At 46.6% G+C, this 23,679-nt stretch overlaps 1 protein-coding gene across 3 annotated transcripts; it reads right to left on the bottom strand.

The window, feature by feature from the left end:
- Nucleotides 1-1,127: 1,127 nt before the first annotated feature.
- CLEC4C (C-type lectin domain family 4 member C) lies at nt 1,128-23,679 on the bottom strand. 3 transcript variants are annotated; one of them, XM_030939463.1, is made up of 7 exons: nt 23,254-23,512; nt 21,777-21,940; nt 21,096-21,188; nt 15,251-15,361; nt 10,666-10,811; nt 3,069-3,184; nt 1,128-1,471 (listed from the first exon to the last, which is right to left on the bottom strand). In XM_030939463.1, exons 2-7 carry the CDS (start codon nt 21,805-21,807, stop codon nt 1,330-1,332), a joined length of 639 nt encoding a protein of 212 aa, XP_030795323.1. In that variant the 5' UTR covers nt 21,808-21,940; nt 23,254-23,512; the 3' UTR covers nt 1,128-1,329. The 3 variants fall into 3 exon arrangements, with proteins under 3 accessions (XP_030795323.1, XP_030795324.1, XP_010386323.2); XM_010388021.2 differs by having other exon boundaries at nt 1,181-1,471; nt 21,777-21,935; nt 23,254-23,679; XM_030939464.1 differs by lacking the exon at nt 15,251-15,361 and having other exon boundaries at nt 21,777-21,935; nt 23,254-23,679.

The following is a 23,679-nucleotide window of genomic DNA, read 5'->3' as shown; positions in this document are numbered from 1 at the left end:
TCACCGTGTTAGCCAGGATGGTCTCGATCTCCTGACCTCGTGATCCGCCCGTCTCGGCCTCCCAAAGTGCTGGGATTACAGGCTTGAGCCACCGCGCCCTGCCGTTTTTTGTATTTTTAGTAGAGACGGGGTTTCACCATGTTAGCCAGGATGGTCTCGATCTCCTGACCTCGTGATCCGCCCGTCTTGGCCTCCCAAAGTGCTGGGATTACAGGCTTGAGACACCGCGCCCGGCCTTTTTTTTTTTCTTTTTTGAGATAGAGTGTTGCTTTTGTTGCCCAGGCTGGAGTGCAATGGCATGATCTCCGCTCACTGCAACCTCCACCTCCCAGGTTCAAGCGATTCTCCTGCCTCAGCCTCCCAAGTAGCTGGGGTTACAGGTGCCCATTACCATGCCTGGCTAATTTTTGTATTTTTTAGTAGAGACAGAGTTTCACCATGTTGGCCAGGCTGGTCTTGAATTCCTGACCTCATGATCCAACCACCTCAGCCTCCCAAAGTGCTGGGATTACAGGCGTGAGCCACATTACCTGCCTGAATTTCCTCACAGGACATCAGTCAGATTGAATTGAGGCTCCTAATGTCCTCATTTCAACTTAATTTCCTCTGATAAGGTTCTATCTCCAAATAGACTCCCATTCTGAAGTACTGTAGGTTACGGCTTCAACATGAATTTGAGGCAACACAGTTCAGCCCATAACAGGCACCTCATCCCTCAGCTGTCAGAAAATAAGAGCAGATGCTCATGCTCCCTCTGTTTTTCTGCAAAAGCATTCTCCAGTAGTCTCTGGCACATAGAAAAATGTTTACTAGGCCGGGCGCGGTGGCTCAAGCCTGTAATCCCAGCACTTTGGGAGGCCGAGACGGGCGGATCATGAGGTCAGGAGATCGAGACCATCCTGGCTAACACAGTGAAACCCCGTCTCTACTAAAAATACAAAAAACTAGCCGGGCGAGGTGGCAGCGCCTGTAGTCCCAGCTACTCGGGAGGCTGAGGCAGGAGAATGGTGTGAACCTGGGAGGCGGAGCTTGCAGTGAGCTGAGATCTGGCCACTGCACTCCAGCCTGGGTGACAGAGCGAGACTCCGTCTCAAAAAAAAAAAAAAAAAAAAAAAAAAAGAAAAATATTTACTAAACACTAATTGTATGAATGAATAAATGAGTAAATGAATGTGTGAACGGATTATATCATAAGTGTAATAGGTGACAGCCTACTGAAAAATTTTAGGAGCATTCCTTGTACAAAACTTACACAGAAATTAAAAAATCAAGTTAGCTTTCTACAATGGTGGATGCCAACAAAACACATTTCCATGGAGAATATTTCATTTATATGTAGATCTTCTTCATCTCGCAAATTGACTTGTGAGGTACATGACAGTGAACCTCGTTCCAGCCCCATTCTTCTGAACGGAAACTTATTACCACACAACGCTCATCAAGGTTATTGGGTTCACCTGAGTGCCAGAATCTGAAAGGCAGATAAAGGACAGTGGTGTTTTCAAACAGTATTTTGGGGCTGGGCACGGTGGCTCATGCCTGTAATCCCAGCACTTTGGGAGGCCAAGGCGGGCGGATCACCTGAGGTCAGGAGTTCGAGACCAGCCTGACCAATATGGAGAAACCCCATCTCTACTAAAAGTACAAAAAAAATTACCCAGGCGTGGTGGCACGTGCCTGTAATCCCAGCTACTAGGGAGGCTGAGGCAGGAGAATCGCTTGAACCTGGGAGGCAGAGGTTGCGGTGAGCCGAGATTGTGCCATTGCACTCCAGCCTGGGTGACAAGAGCGAAACTCCGTCTCAAAAAACAAGAAACAGTGTTTTGGAAAAAGTTAGAGACTGGGAGAGAGCTAGCGTTAAAACAGTGTGAAAGTCAAGGTCACATATACCCAAACCACCTTCCCACTTCTGCTGCCACATTTTGTAAAACCTCATGTTCAGGCAGTTTCTTCTCCACTTATGTCTCTGGTATTTCCCCTGAAAACTGTTCGCACATGACCTAGTGGCCTGTCATCTTAATCAACTCGGCATACATTGAACACGCCCCCGGCAGATATCCCAGAGGATTCCTTCATTTTGGCCATCCCTATGTCCAATTGCCATAGAACTTCCAACTCACAGAGTTAAATGATTCCAAGATTTTTTTTCCCCTAGTCCCAAGTATAAATCAGGTTCTATGCACTGCTTTTGGAGTCTGAAGAACTAGGGAAATTCCCTGGATCTGCTATTTAGTCTCTGTTATTTGGTGCAAGTAATTTAATTTCCCTGATTCTCAGTTCTTCTATCTGAAAAAATGGAACTAGAACAATGTCCCTACGTATTTGACATAATTGATATAAATGTCAAAAGTGGTCATCTGTACTAAAGTGCTTTACAGTTTGTAAAGAAATCATAAATGGCCGGGCATGGTGGCTCACGCCTATAATCTGAGCACTCTGGGAGGCCAAGGCAGGCGGATCACTTGAGGTCAGGAGTTCGAGACCAGCCTGGCCAACATGGTGAAATCCATCTCTGTTAAAATTACAAAAATTAGCCGAGTGTGGTGCCACATGCCTGTAATCCCAGCTACTCAGGAGGCTGAGGCAGGAGAATCACTTGAACCTGGGAGGCAGAGGTTGCAGTGAACCAATCACACCACTGCACTCCAGCCTGGGTGATGGAGTGAGAGTCTTTTTTTTTTTTTTTTTTTGAGACGGAGTCTCGCTCTGTCACCCAGGCTGGAGTGCTGTGGCCGCATCTCAGCTCACTGCAAGCTCCACCTCCCGGGTTCATGCCATTCTCCTGCCTCAGCCTCCCGAGTAGCTGGGACTACAGGCGCTGCCACCTTGCCCGGCTAGTTTTTTGTAGTTTTTAGTAGAGACGGGGTTTCACCGTGTTAGCCAGGATGGTCTCGATCTCCTGACCTCGTGATCCGCCCGTCTCGGCCTCCCAAAGTGCTGGGATTACAGGCTTGAGCCACCGTGCCCGGCCGAGAGTCTTATCTAAAAAAAAAAAAAAAAAAAAAAGAAAAGAAAAGAAAAAAAAAAGCATAACCCTTGATGTCAAATAGACCTAGTTCTATACTCACGTGACATTTTTATCGTATGGTGTCTGATCAACCCATTGCCAATGTCGCCAACCCTCTGGATCTGACAGCCCCAGAAAATAAGCAGAATTTATTTTCAGATTCTGAATGATGAAATCCTGAGGGAAGAAAACGGAAGAGTCATAGTTGATAGAGCAGGAGCACCCTCATCTCAGACAAATACCGCCATTTTAAGTTCCAGTTCCCTTTCTTGCCTCATGCATTTCAAGGAAATCACTTCTCTTCTGACTACAAGCAGACAGAAAGAGCAGACAGTAAAACACAGATAAGACAGCTCAGGCACAGAGGGAGGTGGGGGGAAAGTCTCTTGGGTAACTGCCAAGCTTCCTTCTCATACAATGGGCCCCAGTAAAACAGTGGGCCTTAATAAGCACATTCCTTTCCCTTTGGGTGCACTAAGATAGGAAAGCTAAAAGCAGACTCCGGGGGATATGCCTGCAGCTGCAGAAAGATGTATGGGAACAGACACACAACTCTTTCTCCCAGATAAGCACAACAAAGAGACACAGAAGCAGTCCCCCAAGCCTCTGATAAACTCTCCCACCCTGAATCCTTAAAAACTCTTAGTCTGTCTGGGCCGGGTGCAGTGGCTCATGCATGTAATCCCAGCATTTTGGGAGGCCTAGGCGGGCGGTCTACATCAGGAGGTCAGGAGATGTAGACCATCCTGGCTAACACTGTGAAACACTGTCTCTGCAAAAAAAAAAAAAAAAAAAAAAAAAAAATTGTGCGGTGGCAGGCGCCTGTAGTCCCAGCTCTTCAGGAGGCTGAGGCAGGAGAATGGCATGAACCCGGGAGGCAGAGCTTGCAGCGAGCGGAGATCTCGTCACTGCTGTCCAGCCTGGGCGACAGAGTGAGACTCTGCCTCAGAAAAAAAAAACTCTTAGTCTGTAAGAGAGTGTGCCCTTGACCAAACTCAGCCAGAGGCTCCTCTCAGGTTTATTTTCTCTAAAATAAACCTGTCTTGACTGGCAGGCCGCCTTTCATATTTCTTTCCCCTTTCTTTAATTCTTACAATAGCCTTTGGGGGGACTCAAGTTGAACAGAGTTCTTATGGCCATAGGAAGAAAAGAAGAAAAGGAGAGGAGGGCTCCTGCCCAGGAGCAGAGGCCTCTGGCTGAGCAGGGCTGGATCAAAGACATCACTTGTGGGCATGATGTTTGGCACATACAGGAGCATGCTCTAGCCGTGGCCATCATAAATCCTCATGGCACACTTGCTTTCCTATTTCTTTGCTAAGTGACAGCATTCTTCAAGGCTCTGCATATTGTGAGGAAATTTCTCCCTCGCTCCTAATATAGTCTTGTAAAGGGAGTTGAATTAGTATATCTTTAGGTTTCTCTCTGCCCTCCACCCCCTATTTATTTATTTGTTTATTTATTTTGAGACAAGGTCTTACTGTCACCCAGGCTGGAGTGAAGTGGCGTGATCTCAGCTCACTGAAGCCTCAACCTTTCAGACTCAAGCAATCCTCCTACCTCAGCCTCCTGTAGCTGGGATAACAGGCATCCACCACCATGGCCCGCTAAGTTTTGTATTTTTAGTAGAGACGGGGTTTCGGCCATGTTGCCCAGGCTGGTCTCGAACTCCTGGGCTAAAGCCACACTCCTGCCTTGGCCTCCCAAACTGCTGGGATTACAGGCTTGATCCACCACACCCAGCCAGGAAAGGGTATTTTTATTTTTATTTTTGAGACAGAGTCTCATTCTGTTGCCCACATTGAAGTGCAGTGATGCAATCTCAGCTCACTGCAACCTCCACCTCCTAGGTTCAAGTTATTCTCATGCCTCAGCCCCCCGAGTGGCTGGGATTACAGGTGCCCACCACCACACCTGGCTGATCTTTGTATTTTTAGTAGAGGCAGGGTTTTGTCATGTTGGCCAGGCTTGTCTTGGCCTCATGTGATCCGCCAGGCTCGGCTTCCCAAAGTGCTGGGATTACAGGCATGAGGCACCGAACCCAGCCCCATATCAATTCTTGATTGTCAGTTCTTGCAATTTAATTTTTTTCGCAAGTCCTCATAATATTTCTTCTCTGTGAGGCAATTAATTGTTTCTAAGTATTTCTATATAACTACATGTTATATAAATGGTTGATAACAATGCTGGTATCAACACTGAATGTAGCGGGACTTCTACTTTACTTTCAATAATGGTGGACTAAGTAATTTGGACCAAACTTCTTGGCAAAATCAACTACATAAGCTGGATGAAACGCAAAAAACTTTAATGTCTCAAAAGGTCACAAAATAGTAAAAATTACCAGGTCAAGAACCCAGAGAGAATGAAAAGCAAGGAAGATGTGCCTGGAAATCATGGCCCCTTTCTCTCTAGGGAAAGTTTGCTGATGCAGAAAAGGCAGTAGAAGGGCTGAACAGCACATTCCTCCCCCGGCCCCGCAACCTCAGGATGCTAAAGTTTAAAAATTTATCTAGGCCGGGCGCGGTGGCTCAAGCCTGTAATCCCAGCACTTTGGGAGGCCGAGACGGGCGGATCACGAGGTCAGGAGATCGAGACCATCCTGGCTAATACGGTGAAACCCCGTCTCTACTAAAAAATACAAAAAACTAGCCGGGCGACGAGGCGGGCGCCTGTAGTCCCAGCTACTGGGGAGGCTGAGACAGGAGAATGGCGTGAACCCGGGAGGCGGAGCTTGCAGTGAGCTGAGAGCTGGCCACTGCACTCCAGCCTGGGCGGCAGAGCAAGACTCCGTCTCAAAAAAAAAAAAAAAAAATTATCTAAAAGTTTTGTGTTGTGGTGGTTTATGCCTGTAATCCCAGCACTTTGGAAGGCTAAGGTGGGAAGACTGCTGAGGCCAGAAGTTTGAGACCAGCCTGGGCAATATAGTGAGACTTCATCTCTACCAAAAAATAATTAGGCCAGGCGCGGTGGCTCACACCTGTAATCCCAGCACTTTGGGAGGCCGAGGCAGGTGGATCACCTAAAGTCAGGAATTTGAGACCATGGGGAAATCCAGTGTCTACTAAAAATACAAAAATTAGCCAGACGAGGTGGTGGGCGCCTATAATCCCAGCTACTTGGGAGGCTGTCGCAGGAGAATCGCTTGAATCCAGGAGGCGGGGGTTGCAGAGAGCCAAGATTGTGCCACTGCACTCCAGCCTGGGCGACAGAGAAAGACTCCGTCTCAAAAGAAAAATAATAATAATGATAATAATAATAATAATAATAAACTCTGGGCTGGGCACAGTGGCTCACACCTATAATCCCAGCACTTTGGGAGGCCGAGGCAGGTGGATCACTTGAGGCCAGGAGTTCGTGACCAGCCTGGACAACGTGGTGAAACCCTGTCAATACTAAAAATACAAAAGTTAGCCAGGCATAGTGGTGCATGTCTACAATCCCAACTACTCGAGTGGCTGAGGCATGAGAATCACCCGAACCTGGGAAGTAGAAGCTGCAGTGAGCCGAGCTCATGCCATTGCACTCCAGCATGGGCGACAGAATGAGACTCTGTGTCCAAAAAATACAAACCCACCCCCTGCACAAAAATAAAAAACAACTTTGCATGCACACTCCAAATGCTTCAGGTCACTTTTTTTTTTCTTTTTTTGACAGAGTTTTACTCTGTCACCCAGGCTGGAGTGCAGTGGCACGATCTCAGGTCACTGCAACCTCCGCCTCCCGGGTTCAAGTGATTCTCCTGCCTCAGCCTCCTGAGTAGCTGGGATAACAGGCGTGCATCATCCCGCCTGGCTACTTTTTGTATTTTTAGTAGAGGAGGGGGTTTCAGCATGTTGGCCAGGCTGGTCTCAGGCTCGTGACCTCAGGTGATCTGCCTGCCTAGGCCTCTTAAAGTGCTGGGATTACAGGCGTGAGCCATCGTGTCCAGCCACAGGTCACTTTAAAATTAAGATATTTATAATAATAATAGTAGTAGTTAAAATTAGTTATTGTTTACTATATGCCAAATATTACACCATGAGTTTGCACAAGTTACTTCATTTAAATCTTACGACTACTACTGTGAGGAAGATAGTGTTGCTGTCTCCATTTTACTAAGTCTCAGGAAACACAGATTTAGAAAGATAAAGTTGTCAAAGGTCACACAAGTAATAAATAACAGAGTTCTAACTCTAGAGCCAGTATTCTTAAGCAGTACATGTTCTGTATGACAAGAAAGATAGAGGTCTATAATGAAATTTTAGAAAGCCAATTTTTTTTTTTTTTTTTTTTTTTTTTTTTTTTTGAGACGGAGTCTCGCTCTGTTGCCCAGGCTGGAGTGCAGTGGCGCAATCTCGGCTCACTGCAAGCTCCATCTCCCGGGTTCCCGCCATTCTCCTGCCTCAGCCTCCCGAGTAGCTGGGACTACAGGCGCCCGCCACCACGCCCGGCTAGTTTTTTTGTATTTTTAGTAGAGACGGGGTTTCACCGTGTTAGCCAGGATGGTCTCGATCTCCTGACCTCGTGATCCGCCCGTCTCGGCCTCCCAAAGTGCTGGGATTACAGGCTTGAGCCACCGCGCCCGGCCAGAAAGCCAATTTTTTTTGTTTGTTTTTTAAGATGGAGTCTTGGTCTGTTGCCAAGGCTGAAGTGCAATAGTGTGAGCTCAGCTCAGTGCAACCTTTGCTTTCTGGGTTCAAGCAATTCTCATGCCTCAGCCTCCCGAGTAACTGGGACTACAGGTGCGCACCACCACACCTGGCTAATTTTTGTATTTTTAGTAGAGATGGAGTTTCACCATGTTGACCAAACTGGTTTTGAACTCCTGGCCTCAAGTGATCTGCCCGCCTTGGCCTCCCAACATGCTGAGATTACAGGCGTGAGCCACCACACCCAGCCGTCATATATTTTGTTTTGTTTTGTTTCTTTTTGAGATGGAGTCTTGCTCTCTCACCCAGGCTGGAGTGCAGTGGCATGATCTCGGCTCACTACAACCTCTGCCTTCCAGATTCAAGCAATTCTCCTGCCGCAACCACCTGAGTATCTGGGACTACAGACATGAGCCACCTCGCCAGGCCTCAAATAATGTTGTACAAATAAGAAAATATATTTTGACATAGGTTTTCAGATTATTTTGAATGTACATGAATGTATATGAGACATTGTTAGTGGTTTGTGTACTTCCCTCCCTCCTCTCCACCATATCAATTTATCTATTCATTCTTTCATTGAACATTTAAGCAGTCTATTGTCTGCTCAGACTCTGTGCTAAGTGTGGCATAGGAAGTCAAAACAAATAAAAGTTTACAACATGGCTGGGGAGACAGGATGAACAGCACTTTTGAAAACTTTGTAGGGTTAGGAAAAAATTAGAGTCCAGAGCCAAGAAAGAGGTAAGGGTAAATAGGCAGTAAATCAGACCTCATATAGATTATGATCTGGCTTTGAATCATTTGGAGATTGTAGAAATTTCAGGCCCTGAAATTGCCATAATGTACTGTAGGACTTGTGCCAAGGCATGTGGCAAAAGCAAATCAAAATACTCTTTGGGGCCGGGCACGGTGGCTCAAGCCTGTAATCCCAGCACTTTGGGAGGCCAAGACGGGCAGATCACGAGGTCAGGAGATCCAGACCATCCTGGCTAACACGGTGAAACCCCGTCTCTACTAAAAAAATACAAAAAACTAGCCGGGCGAGGTGGCCGGCGCCTGTAGTCCCAGCTACTCGGGAGGCTGAGGCAGGAGAATGGCATAAACCCGGGAGGTGGAGCTTGCAGTGAGCTGAGATCCGGCCACTGCACTCCAGCCTGGGCAACAGAGCGAGATTCCGTCTCAAAAAAAAAAAAAAGAAAGAAAATACTCTTTGGAAGCGAATAATATCTTAGGCTTCCAATTTTTGTTTGTTTGTTTGTTTTTGAGACAGAGTTTCGCTTTTTCGCACAGGCTGGAGTGAAGTGGCATGATCTCGGCCCACCACATCCTCCGCCCCCTGGGTTCAAGTGATTCTTCTGCCTCAGCCTCCTGAGTAGCTGGGATTACAGGCATGCGCCACCATGCCCAGCTAATTTTTGTGTTTTTAGTAGAGAAGGGGTTTCGCCATGTTGCCCAGGCTGGTCTCGAACTCTTGACCTCACGTGATCCACCCGCCTCAACCTCCCACACTGCTAGAATTACAAGCATGAGCCACTGTGCCTGGCCTCCAATTATTTTTATAAATAATTTTTCAAGTACAACATCCACCACACAAGGATAATTTGAAACATACTATAGGCCAGACATGGTGTCTCAGGCCTATAATCCCAGCACTTTGGGAGACCAAGGCAGGCGGATCACTTGAGGCCAGGAGTTCGAGACTAGCCTGGACAACATGGTGTAACCCCATCTTTACTAAAAATACAAAAATTAGCCAGGAATGGTGGCATGCACCTGTAATCCCAGCAGCTCAGGAGGCTGAGTCAAAGAATCACTTGAACCCAGAAGACAGAGGTGGCAGTGAGTCGAGATTGCGCCACTGCACTCCACCCTGGGGTGACAGAGACTTTGTCTCAAAAAAATAAAAAAAGAAGATCTGGGCACAGTGGCTCATGCCTGTAATCCCAGCACTTTGGGAGGCCAAGGCGGTGGATCACCTGAGGTGAGGAGCTCGAGAACAGCCTGGCCAACATGGCGAAATCTCATCTCCACTAAAAATACAAAAATTAGCTGGGTGTGGTTGCGGGTGCCTGTAATCCCAGCAATTCGGGAGGCTGAGACAGGAGAATCGCTTGAACCCAGGAAGCGAAGATTGCAGTGAGCCGAGATCTCGCCACTGCACTCCAGCCTGTGCGATAGAACAAGACTCTGTCTCAAAGGAAAAAAAAAAAAAACTGGCCGGGCACCATGGCTCACGCCTGTAATCCCAGCACTTTGGAAGGCCAAGGCGGGTGGATCACGAGGTCAGGAGTTTGAGAACAGCCTGGCCAATATGGTGAAACCCCGTCTCTACTAAAAATACAAAAATTAGCTGGGCATGATGGTGGTTGCCTGTAATCCCAGCTACTAGGGAGGCTGAGGCAGGAGAATCGCTTGAACCCTGGAGGCGGAAGTTGCAGTGAGTGGAAATTGAGCCACTGCACTCCAGCCTGGCGACAGAGCAAGAGTCCATCTCAAAAAAAAAAAAAAAAACCCCAGCAACAACAAAAAATAAGCGTAAGCGTTGAACATTATAAAGTTTGACAGCATATTTGAAAGAGAAGCAAGATAAATTCTAGATTTGAAAAATACAATAACTGAATTTAGATGTTAATATATGGTTTTAATAGCAGGATTAGACATAGTTGAAAAAGATTAGTGAAGTGGGAGGGCCGGGCGCGGTGGCTCACGCCTGTAATCCCAGCACTTTAGGAGGCTGAGGCGGGCAGATCACGAGGTCAGGACATCGAGACCATCCTGGCTAACACGGTGAAACCCCGTCTCTACTAAAGATACAAAAAATTAGCCGGGTGTGGTGGCGGGCGCCTGTAGTCCCAGTTACTCAGGAGGCGGAGGCAGGAGAGTTGGTTGAACCCGACAGACAGAGGTTGTAGAGAGCCGCAATCGTGCCACTCCAGCCTGGGCAACAGAGCAAGACTCCATATCAAAAAGAAAAACAAAGACTATCAGTTAAGAAAGGAAACAGATTAGCTGCCTGTTAGAACATACCTGCTCTTCGTTGGTGTTGATCACCACCAGATCAGCCCCCATCACAGAACAGTTACTTTGACTCTCAGTCCAAGACTGCATCACAGTAGAAATAAAGTAGCAACTAGACTGAAATGACGTCCAAGGGGTTGGGCAGCAGCTCCAATCTTCCCAAAGGAGTATAGAAGAAGAAAAAATATTAACAGAGAATTCTCCTCACATAAAATTATAAGCTTAGCTCACTAAGGTTTAATTAGTTTTCATCTATGGATCTCCATGGATTTTTCCAAAGCTGAACTCATTTACTGCTGTATTTACTAATCTGTAGATCATTTCACTCTATATTGGGACCAGTAAACTTCCTGCAAAGGGCCAGATAGTAAATATCTTAGGATTTGGGGGCCATACGGTCTCTGTTGCAACTACTCAACTCTGCTACTGCAGTATGAAAGCAACAACTGGCAATATGTTACCAAAAACAAACAAAAAAAAGAATATGGCAATAAAATATCATTTACAAAAGTAGGCAGCTGGTTGAGTTTGGCCCATGCCTTAGTTTTCCAGGCCCTGCTTTAAACCCACAAAAATTATTTTAATAACAAATACTTGCCGGGCGCAGTGGCTCACACCTATAATCCCAGCACTTTGGGAGGCCAACGCGGGCAGATCACGAGGTCAGGAGATGGAGACCATCCTGGCTAACACGGTGAAACCCCCGTCTGTACTAAAAATGCAAAAAATTAGCCAGGTGTGGTGGCAGGCGCCTGTAGTCCCAGCAACTCGGGAAGCTGAGGCGGGGGAGTGGCGTTAACCCGGGGGGCGGAGCTTGCAGTGAGCAGAGAGCGCGCACACAGTTTTTTGTTGTTTTTTTTGAGACGGAGTCTCGCTCTGTCGCCCAGGCTGGCATGCAGTGGCACGATCTCCGCTCACTGCAAGCTCTGCCTCCCGGGTTCAGCCACAGCCACCCGAGTTGCTGGGACTACATGTACCTGCCACCACGCCCGGCTAATTTTTTTGCATTTTTTAGTAGAGACGGGGTTTCACCGTGTTAGCCAGGATGGTCTGAATCTCCTGACCTCGTGATCCGTCCACCTCGGCCACCCAAAGTGCTGGGATTACAAGCGTGAGCCACCGCGCCCGGCTAAGACAAATACTTTAACTTAAGGTTCTCATCATTTATTGGTGGTCATATATGAACCATGTCTACATCTTCAGCAAAAATAACTTTGACAATGTTATATTTGCCACTAATAATTGTAGATAAAAATATCATTTAGAATTTAGCATCTCATTTTAAAGAATGAGTCTAGAATAAGACAGATCTGGGTTGCAACCTCATTTTCGGTGCTGTAATTTTGGGAAAATTATGTAACCACTCTATGCCTTAAATATTTTTCTTTTCATTTGTAAATGGGAATGTTTCTTACTCAGAATCTTGAGAGGTTGAGGTGACATAATATATGCAAAACACTTAAGAGCGGTAAGTGGCCGGGCGCGGTGGCTCACGCCTGTAATGCCAGCACTTTGGGAGGCCGAGGCAGGCGGATCACAAGGTCAGGAGATCAAGACCATGGTGAAACCCCGTCTCTACTAAAAATACAAAAAAAATTAGCTGGGCGCGGTGGTGGGTGCCTGTAGTCCTAGCTACTCAGAAGGCTGAGGCAGGAGAGTGGTGTGAACCCGGGAGGCGAAGCTTGCAGTGAGCCAAGATCGCGCCACTGCACTCCAGCCTGGGGGACACAGTGAGACTCCGTCTCAAAAAAAAAAAAAAGAGCAGTAAGTCCTGAAAAAGATCTGTCTCTCCTTGGAAGCACCAGTTTTTCCACTGTCAGCACAAAACAGATTATACAAATTCCCTCTAACAAACAGTGACAATGTAGAGCATGTCAAAATGTTTTTCTTTATATTTTGGCATACATTATACCAAAATAAATATTTTAAAATTTTTTTTAGAGACAGGATCGTGCTTTGTCATCTAGACTGGAGTGCATAATCATGGCTCACTGCAGCCTTGACCTGGGTTCAAGCGATCCTCCCACCTCAGCCTCCCAAGTAGCTGGGACCACAGGGGTGCACCACCTAATTTTTTTTTTATTAATCCAGCTAATTTTTTTTTGTATTATTTCTAGAGACAGTGTCTTGCTTTGTTGCCCGGGCTGGTCCAGAACTCCTGGGATCAAGTGATCCACTGGCCTCAGCTGCCCTGAAGTGCTGAAATTATAGGCATGAGCCACTGAGCCTGGCCTCCTATGGTAGTTCTGAGGAAGAAGCTCTTGTCATCTTTTTACCCCGCACAGTTTTTCCCTATAAGTTGAAAATGATTTCATTCTTGAAATAACAGTTTGATGCCCTTTGGGTCCATGTTTTCTTCCTGGAAAGGATTAAGGCCATTAAGACATTTCTGATGTAGAACTTGTCTCTCTCTGGCTCTGCACACGAGGCTGTAGGCAGTCCCTGATTCTAGACACAGCTAACCAATTATCCCTCAGGAGGTGAGTAGGCCTGGACTAGGGAGCAACATTTTGGCCTCACTCTAAGCCATATTTCATGATTCGGTTTTACCATCAATAAAGCTGATAATTTTATTTTTTATTTATTGTTATCTTTTTTTAGACAGGGTCTCACTTTGTCACCCAGGCTGGAGTGCAGCAGTGTAATCGCTTATTACTGCAGCCTCAACCTCCTGAGCTCAACTGATGCTCCCACTTCAGCCTCCAAAGTAGCTAGGGCTACAGGCACATGTCAACATAGCTGGGTAATTTTTTTTTTTTTTTTTTGAGATGGAGTTTCACTCTTGTTGCCCAGGCTGGAGTGCAATGAGACAATCTCGGCTCACCTCCACCTCCCGGGTTCAAGCAATTCTCCTGCCTCAGCCTCCCGAGTAGCTGGGATTACAAGCATGTGCCACGATGCCCAGCTAATTTTGTTGTTTTTTTTTTTGAGACGGAGTCTTGCTCTGTCACCCAGTCTGGAGTGCAGTGACCGGATCTCGGCTCACTGCAAGCTCCGCCTGCCGGGTTTACGCCATTCTCCTGCCTCAGCCTCCCGAGTAGCTGGGACTACAGGGGCCCGCCACCTCGCCCGGCTAGTTTTTTTGTATTTTTTAGTAGAGACGGGGTTTCACCGTGTTAGCCAGGATGGTTTCGATCTCCTGACCTCATGATCCGCCCGTCTCGGCCTCCCAAAGTGCTGGGATTACAGGCTTGAGCCACCGCGCCCAGTCTAATTTTATTCTTACATTTATTTTTCAGTTAATTCAGAACTGTATATATTTATATCCTGTGTATATTTATTTTTCAGTTAATTCAGAACTGTATATATTTATATCCTGTGTATATTTATTTTTCTTTTCTTTTTTTTTTTTTTTTTGAGACGGAGTCTCGCTCTGTCGACCGGGCTGGAGTGCAGTGGCCGGACCTCAGCTCACTGCAAGCTCCGCCTCCCGGGTTTACGCCATTCTCCTGCCTCAGCCTCCCGAGTAGCTGGGACTACAGGCGCCAGCCACCTCGCCCGGCTAGCTTTTTGTATTTTTTAGTAGAGATGGGGTTTCACCGTGTTAGCCAGGATGGTCTCAAACTCCTGACCTTGTGATCCGCCCGTCTCGGCCTCCCAAAGTGCTGGGATTACAGGCTTGAGCCACCGCGCCCGGCCGTTTATTTTTCAATTAATTCAGAACTGTATAGGGAGAGGGATGTATTTACTGTTGAACTTAGTGATTAATTGGATGTGGGGGTGAAGATGATAAGTGAAGAGAAACTGCTAAGAATGATTCTCGAGTTTTAAGCTTTAGTATTGATGGTAGCAGGAGAAAGTGAGACAGTCTGAGGACTCTTGTTTGATACTTTAATTTTGAGGTTTTTTTTTTTTTTTTTTTTGAGACGGAGTCTCGCTTTGTCGCCTGGGCTGGAGCGCAGTGGCACGATCTTGGCTCACTGCAAGCTCCACTTCCCAGGTTCAGGCCATTCTCCTGCCTCAGTCTCCTGAGTACCTGGGACTACAGACGCCTGCAACCACGCCCAGTTAATTTTTTGTATTTTTAGTACAGACAGGGTTTCACTGTGTTAGCCAGGATTGTCTCAGTCTCCTGACCTCATGATCCGCCTGCCTCAGCCTCCCAAAGTGCTAGGATTACAGGCGTGAGCCACTGCGCTTGGCCTTTTTTTTTTTTTGAGACAGAGTTTCACTCTTGCTGCCCAGGCTGGAGTGCAATGGCATGATCTCAGCTCACCACACCCTCCACCTCCTGGGTCCAAGAGATTGTCCTGCCTCAGCCTCCCGAGTACCTGGAATTACAGGCATGCACCGCCACGCCCAGCTAATTTTTTTGTATTTTTAGTAGAGACAGGGTTTCTCCATGTTGGTCAGGCTAGTCTCGAACTCCCGACCTCAGGTGATCCACCCGCCACACCCTCCCAAAGTGCTGGGATTACAGGCATGAGCCACCGCGCCCGGCCTGAGGTGTCTATTTAAGACACCAAGTAGATAAAGAGTGCAGTAGGAAAAACCAGGCCTCAGTTGATAGTTTTAGTGCTGAAGATAATAAACCATCAGACTAGGAATTTGATTAATAGCAAGGGAAGTCTTGTTGCTCATTGCAGAGTTGTACCTTCCATGTCCTTTCCTTCCATGATGCAGGTCAGGCTTGGATAATACTGTTGATACTCTTGTAACTTGGACAGCTGCTTGACAGTTTTGCTATACCTAAAATTGTGACTCACTGGGAAAGAGAAAGCAGAGTTAGTTCTCATTCTTTTTTTTTTTTTTTTTTTTTTGGAGACAGAGTCTTGCTCTGTCGCCCAGGCTGGAGTGCAGTGGCGTGATCTCAGCTCACTGCAAGCTCTGCCTCCTGGGTTCACGCCATTCTCCTGCCTCAGCCTCCCGAGTAGCTGGGACTACAGGTGCCCGCCACCATGCCCCGCTAATTTTTTTTTGTATTTTTCTTAGAGACGGGGTTTCACCGTGTTAGCCAGGATGGTCTCGATCTCCTGACCTCGTGATCTGCCCGCCTCGGCCTCCCAAAGTGCTGGGATTACAGGCGTGAGCCACTGCACCCAGCAGTTCTCATTCTTTTAAGTGGAGCTATGTTGTGCTATACAACCTTATGCTGTGGCTGGGCACAGTGACTCAACGCCTGTAATCCCAGCACTTTGGGAGGCCAAGGTGGGAGAATCACTTGAGGTCAGGAGTTCAAGACCAGCCTGGCAAACATGGTGAAACCCCCGTCTCCACCAAAAATATAAAAATATAAATATATTTTTATTTATATTTAAATATAAAAAATAAAATTAGCCAGCTGGCCAGGCGCAGTGGCTCACACCTATTATCCCAGTGCTTTGGGAGGCTGAGGCTGGTGGATCACTTGAGGTCAGGAGTTCGAGACCAGCCTGACCAACATGGTCTACTAAAACTACAAAAATTAGCTGGATATGGTGGCGGGCACCTGTAATCTGAGTTACTTGGGAGGCTGAAGCAGGAGAATTGCTTGAACCCAGGAGGTGGAAGTTGCAGAGAGCCGAGATCGTACCATTACACTCCAGCCTGGGTGACAGAGCAAGACTCCATTTTAAAAAAAGCAACTAGCCAGGCATGGTGGCAGGCGCCTGTAATCCCAGCTGTTCAAGAGGCTGAGACAGGAGAATCACTTGAACTCGGAAGCCACAGGTTTCAGTGAGTCAAGATCGTGCCATTGCACTCCAGCTTGGGTGACAAGAGTGAAACTCCATCTCAAAAAAACAAAAGAAAACAAAAAAAAACCTTATGGCCGGACATGGTGGTTCACACTGGTAATCCCAGTACTTTGGGAGACCAAGGCAGGCAGATCACCTGAGGTCAGGAGTTCAAGACCAGCCAGGTCAACATGGTGAAACCCTGTCTCTACTAAAAATACAAAAATTAGGTGGGCGTGGTGGCACATGCCTGTAATCCCAGCTACAGGAGTCTGAGGCAAGAGAATCACTTGAACCTGGGAGGTGGAGGTTGCAGTGAGCAGAGACTCTGCCATTGCCCTCCAGCCTGGGCAACAGAGCGAGACTTTGTCTCAAAAAAAAAAAAAAAAAAAAAGCCTGGGTGCAGTGGCTCACCCTTGTAATCCAAGCAATTTCAGAGGCCAAGGCGGGCAGATCACGAGGTCAGGAGTTCAAGACCAGCCTGACTGACATGCTGAAACCCCGTCTCTACTAAAAATACAAAAATTAGCCAGGCATGGTGGTGCATGCCTGTAATCCTAGCTACTCAGGAGGCTGAGGCAGGAGAATTGCTTGAACCTGGGAGGCGAAGGTTGCAGTGAGCCACGATCACGCCACTGCACTCCAGCCTAGCAACAGAACGAGACTCCATCTCAAAAATAGTAATAATAGGACAGGCATGGTGGCTCATGCCTGCAATCCCAGCACTTTGGGAGACTGAGGCGGGTGGATCACGAGGTCAGGAGATCGAGACCATCCTGGCTAACACGGTGAAACCCCATCTCTACTAAAAATACAAAAAATTAGCCGGACACCGTGGCGGGCGCCTGTGGTCCCAGCTACTTGGGAGGCAGAGCTTGCAGTGAGCTGAGATCGAGCCACTGCACTCCAGCCTGGGTGACAGAGCGAGACTCCATCTCAAAAAAAAAAAAATAATAATAATAAATAAGGGGCCAGGCGTGGTGGCTCACACCTGTAATCCCAGCACTTTGGGAGGGCGAGACGGGCAGATCACAAAGTCAGGGGATCGAGACCATCCTGGCTAACACGGTGAAACCCCGTCTCTACTAAAAATACAAAACAGTAGCTGGGTGAGGTGGCGGGCGCCTGTAGTCCCAGCTACTCGGGAGGCTGAGGCAGGAGAATGGCGTGAACCCGGCAGGCGGAGCTTGCAGTGAGCCGAGATTGCACCACTGCACTCCAGCCTGGGCGACAGAGTGAGACTCCATCTCAAAAAAGAGTATAATAATAAAAAATAAATAATAAATAATAATAAAATAGCCTTATGCTCTTACAAAGTCTGCAATGCCTCTCTCATCCCATTTCAAGCCATACTGTTCTTTTCTCATGCTTCTTTCTCTGCAGGCCCAGTAAAAAATATGTCCTCAACCCTTTCTTATATTAATTTATCTTGTTTGTTTAGAAGTTTGCATGTGTATATATCTTGCTCTCCCCCTACTATAACATACAGTCTAGTGAAGGAATTTCATTGTATTCATGCTATATACCCAGCACCTAGAAAAGTGGCCTGCTCATGGTAGGTGTTCAGTAAGCATTTGTTGATTACTAGGTAACAGCATCTAATTCTATTAATCCTGAAATATCACAGGTCTTTTGGTTTTTCTAAAGTTTTCTGATGGCTGTAACTGTAAGTAAACCATTTGGGTCAAATTAAATATAAGGTAAAACCTAACCTTTTGGAGACATTTAGACATCTTTCACTAAAAATGATCTCTTTTGTTCACGGGCATGCACATAGAGCAAGATCTGACTTTTCACTTATCCTCACTTAATTGTTTATTCATGTATTTCATCATTCTGATTTTGAGACTAAACCTAGTCAAACTCTTCTATTTTCTCTTAATTTATGTCTGTAAGTTCTTGCATGTCTTCTTTCCTCTCAAATAATTAAATAACCATCTTGTATTAGTCCGTTTTTGCATTGCTATAAAGGAATACCTGAGACTTGGTAATTTACAAAGAAAAGACATTTTACTGGCTCACAGTTCTGCAGATTGTACAGTAAGCATGGTGCCTTCTGGTGAGGCCTCAGGAAGCTTTCAGTCATAGTGGAAGGCAAAGCGGAACCCGGCATATCACATGGCAAGAGGGTGCAAGAGAGAGTGAGGGGGAGATGCAGATCTCACCCAAACTCAGAGCAAGAACTCACTCATTCCTTTGAGGAGGGCACCAAGCCATTCATGAGGGATCCACCTGCATGACTCAAAACCTCCTGCCAGGCCCCACCTCCAACATCGGGGATTTCAAATTTCAAGGGACAGTTGTTCCTTCCAAATTTCAAATTTTCAACATGAGACTTGGAAGGGACAACCATCCCCACCATATCACATCTTTAAGCCCTTTTGTCTCTTGCCCTTTGTTATAAAAAGCAAAGCAAAGTTTAACCTTAGTAATAATTCTGCTTGTTAGGGTTACATTGAAAACTGTGAGATGTATTTACAACTAGAAAGAAACTGAAGACTGTATCATCAACACATTTTTACTTGACATAGGAAGTCATTGTATTCAGTAACTTCCTCACAGATGTTTCATTTCTGTTTCTAATCATAATATTAGATAATAGAGCACATGTTGATACCCAAATAGTAAACGAGAGAGTTGGGAAATTTCTCAGGTGTCACAAAAATACAAAACTTGGCAAAGGGAGTACCAATTAAGTAATAGTTTACTTTGTTTATTCTTCCATTGTATCACTGTATAAACTTTTTTTTTTTTCTTTTGAGACAGGTTCTCTCTGTTGCCCAGGTTGGAGTACAGTGGTAAGACTGTGGCTCACTGCAGCCTCAACTTCCTCGCCCGGCCGAGACTTTTTTTTTTTTTTTTGAGGCAGAGTCTCGCTCTGTCGCCCAGGCTGGAGTGCAGTGGCTGGATCTCAGCTCACTGCAAGCTCCGCCTTCCGGGTTTACGCCATTCTCCTGCCTCAGCCTCCCGAGGAGCTGGGACTACAGGCGCCCGCCACCTCGCCCGGCTAGTTTTTGTATTTTTTTTTTTAGTAGAGACGGGGTTTCACCGTGTTAGCCAGGATGGTCTCGATCTCCTGACCTCGTGATCCGCCCGTCTCGGCCTCCCAAAGTGCTGGGATTACAGGCTTGAGCCACCGCGCCCGGCCGACTTTTTTTTTTTAAAACAAAGGAGCAGATCAACTAGATGGTACCTACCATCAGCACTCCCAGCAAAGTGGAGTTATTGTTATAGAATGAATTGCGTCCTCCCCAGGCTCATATGTGGAAGCCCTAAGGTCCAATTTGTGGTATTTGAAGATAGAGCCTTTGGGAGGAAATCAGGTTTAGATGAGGTGATGAGGGGGGTTCTCATGATGAGATGAGTACTCTCATAAGAAGAAACCGTGGCCGGGCACGGTGGCTCAAGCCTGTAATCCCAGCACTTTGGGAGGCCGAGACGGGCGGATCACGAGGTCAAGAGACTGAGACCATCCTGGCTAACATGGTGAAACCCTGTCTCTACTAAAAAATACAGAAAACTAGCCAGGCGAGGTGGCGGGTGCCTGTAGTCCCAGCTACTCGGGAGGCTGAGGCAGGAGAATGGCGTAAACCCGGGAGGCGGAGCTTGCAGAGCTGAGATCCGGCCACTGCACTCCAGCCTGGGTGACAGAGCGAGACTCCGTCTCAAAAAAAAAAAGAAGAAACCGTGAAGAGCTAGCACTCCCTCCATCATGTGAGGACACAGCAGGAGGGCATCACCTGTAAGCCAGGAAGAGGGACCTCACCAGACACAACCATCCTGGCATCCTCATGTCAAGACTTCCAGCCTCCAGAACCATCAGAAAATACATTTCTGTTTTTTAACGCACTCAGTCTATGGGTTTTTTTGTTTCTGTTTGTTTTTTCTGTTTTGTTTTGTTTTGTTTTGAGACAGAGTCTTACTCTGTCACCCAGGCTGGAGTGCAGTGGCACGATCTCAGCTCACTGCAACCTCTGCCTCCTGGGTTCAAGTGAGTCTCCTATCTCAGCCTCCCAAGTAGCTGGGATTACAGGCGTGAGCCACTGCACCCAGCTAATTTTTTTTTTTTTTTTTTGATTTTATTTATTTTTTTTTGAGACGGAGTCTCGCTCTGTCACCCAGGCTGGAGTGCAGTGGCCAGATCTCAGCTCACTGCAAGCTCCGCCTCCCGGGTTCACGCCATTCTCCTGCCTCAGCCTCCCAAGTAGCTGGGACTACAGGCGCTGCCACCTCGCCCAGCTAGTTTTTTGTATTTTTAGTAGAGACGGCGTTTCACCGTGTTAGCCAGGGTGGTCTCGATCTCCTGACCTCGTGATCCGCCCGTCTCGGCCTCCCAAAGTGCTGGGATTACAGGCTTGAGCCACTGCGCCCGGCCAATTTTTGTATTTTTAGTAGAGACAGGGTTTTGCTGTATGGTCCAAGCTGGTCTTGAACTCCTGACCTCAGGTGATCTGCCTGCCTCGGCCTCCCGAAGTGCTGGGATTATAGGCGTGAGCTACCACGCCTGGCCCAGTCTATGGTATTTTGTTACAGCAGCCCAAGCTGACCAAGATAGTTATGATCACATTTGGAAAATGCAACTAAAACCAGGTAAAGAAAGCTGGAAGTACAGACAATTATCCAAAATAATGAATAATAGTAATAACTTATTTTATGAAAAACATGGCCTTCTCAGTTAGGGTTGCCATTTTATGTCTAGAAAGGGGAAACTGTTTCTTCAGGAAATCTATAGAATGGGACTGGGAAAAGGACCAAGAGATGACTGCACTCCAGCCAAGAACTTACCCACAGAACTCACAGTGAAACAGACACACAGGAGCAAGATGCATACAACTGCCACAGACCAGACCTTCAGCTGGAACCGCCAGACTCCTTTCTCTGTCAGATCAGCAAGACAAATGCACAGTCATAATCTCCACTGCCGAAGACCCAGGAAGCCAGAGTCCCAAAAATCTTAGAACAACAAAATCAGGCTATGATCAAAACTAATTAAAACAGAAAAAATGTGAAAGCAAGAAGAGATTACAGAAATTCTCTCAGAACAAATGACCAGTTAGTACCCTGGAACCCAAGACAAATCCAGGCAAAACTCATTCAGAGTAAACTGTACTTTCCAATTGCCTACTCTCTTTACCTTTGAATCGCACAGCCTTGACCTCAAACTTCCAGGCTTAAGTGGTCCTCCTGCCTCAGTCTCTGAGTAGCTGGGACTTTAGGCATGTGCTTGCACGCCTGACCAAATTCATTTTCCTTTAAGGCCTTCTAGGCCCGAGTTGTTTTTTTTTTCTTTCATCTTTCCCTGATCCAAGTATCTTGGGTCCATACCTATTTCTATACTGAAATTATTATTATGTATGAAAAGCTGTCTATTTCTTCTTCCAAAGTCATCCTTATCACCTCAATGCCTGTTTCCCACTCCATCCTGCTGATACTACCTTCCCTAGAACTGAGAAGATGAATGCTCACCTCGGTCTTGAGGCTCTCGTTCAGGCACCATTGTGTGTGCACACCCTTTGGACTTCCTCTATCAGGAGGTGCAGAAGCTCTTGTATCACTTTCCCTAAAGATGTGACTTTAGGGGGTCTGGTTCTTTCAAACAAGCCAAGCCCTTAGATCCTTCTTCGCCTATTCTTGCAAAGGAAAAGATGTGACTTAGGAGACTTTCTGCAGTGAGCTAAAGCTTTCAATTTAAAACATATATCATGTTCAGAAATAAGGAAACACAAACAAGGAAATTGAGAAATACATCAAAAACAGTTCATGGCTGTTCAGGTCTAATTTTTTTTTTAGACAGGGTCTCACTCTGCCACCCAGGCTGGAGTGCAGTGGTGCAATCTTGGCTTACTGCAACCTCTGCTTCATGGATTCAAGCAATTCTCCCGCCTCAGCCTCCCGAGCAGCTGGGACTACAGGCATGCGCCACCATGCCCAGCTAATTTTTGTATTTTTAGTAGAGAAGGGATTTCACCATATTGGCCAGGCTGGTCTCGAACTCCTGACCTCCTGCCATTGCACTCCAGCCTGGGCAACAAGAGCAAGACTCCATCTCAAAAAAAAAATTAAAAAAAAAAAGCCTCTTTCTTTTGTAAATTGCCCAGTCTCAGATGTCTTTATCAGCAGTGTGAAAATGGACTAATACAGCCTCCCAAAGTCCTGGGGTCACCGTTGTGAGCCACCACGTGCCCGGCCACTGCTGAGTAATCTTAATTAGAGAAAATCCATTATAGCCTGTGCTACTCAAATGGAGATGTTTGGCTGAAGGATGGTTACAACTACTGGTGAAACAGACACTGAGAAATAAATAACCTAGGTATTCCAGAATCTTCCCAGAGTTCAACTGAGATTTAATTGTAGAGTAGTGAGAAAAAAGTTTTGAGTTAGCAGCCGTCCATTGAGCTATTTTAGGACCCAGACCAATGAGATCCTTTCTAAGCTATATACCTGCTGAAACAACTTAAAGTCCAGTTTGGTCTCTTGTCTACCTCCCACTTACAGTTCCCCGAACATCCCTCTGCCCCTGCCTCGGGCTCTCCCTGTTGCATTCCTCTGTCTTGGATTAAAATGTAGAGTGTGAGGGTATTCCTTTGAATATACAATGCTAAGAAGAAAGGAGCAAAGGCAAAAATGAGAAAAATAATTTAAAATAGAAGAAATTATAAAAGCAGAATGAATGACAAATCATTTTCTCAAAATAAAAGCAGAATTGCATGTAGGCCCAGGTCAGGTGTGGACATTCTAGCAGAATGCTATGAGGATGACCAGCGTATTGCAAAAGCGGCAGCTAAAGAGGACAAATCTAGATAAGAATTGGTAGACGGTTTGCTGGCTTCCTCTTCTCCTGGTTGATGAGGGAGGGAGTCCCACCCTAGGGTTATGGGATGGCTGAACACACAACACTCACTGGACAGATAAGACTGACAGCAGGTTAGCTGCATGTACTCACGGCCTGAGGCAGGAGGGCACCACGCACCATGCAGGTCAGAGAGATTGCTCTTGGGAGAAGGGTGACTGTGGGAGGCGGGATCTGCTGTAACAAGAGGGTGAGGTGGCCCCTTGGTTCCTGAGGGAGGATGGAATTGGCTTCTTTAAAGAATTTTGTGACTGGGCGTAGTGGCTAGCGCCTGTAATCTCAGCACTTTGGGAGGCTGAGGTGAGCAGACTGCTTCAGGCCGGGAGCTCACGACCAGCCTGGCCAATATAGTGAAACCCCATCTCTACTTAAAATACAAAAAATTAGCCAAGCATCGTGGCGCACGTCTGTAATTTCAGCTGCTCAGGAGGCTAAGGCATGAGAATCGCTGGAATCTGGGAGGCAGAGATTGCAGTGAGCCGTGATCACACCACTGCACTCCAGCCTGGGTGACAGAGT

Source organism: Rhinopithecus roxellana, chromosome 10 (assembly GCF_007565055.1).
Source record: "Rhinopithecus roxellana isolate Shanxi Qingling chromosome 10, ASM756505v1, whole genome shotgun sequence".
NCBI classification, from domain to species: domain Eukaryota; kingdom Metazoa; phylum Chordata; class Mammalia; order Primates; family Cercopithecidae; genus Rhinopithecus; species Rhinopithecus roxellana.
Note: the sequence above shows the minus strand (reverse complement) of the source record. Positions and strands in the feature narration are given on the sequence as shown.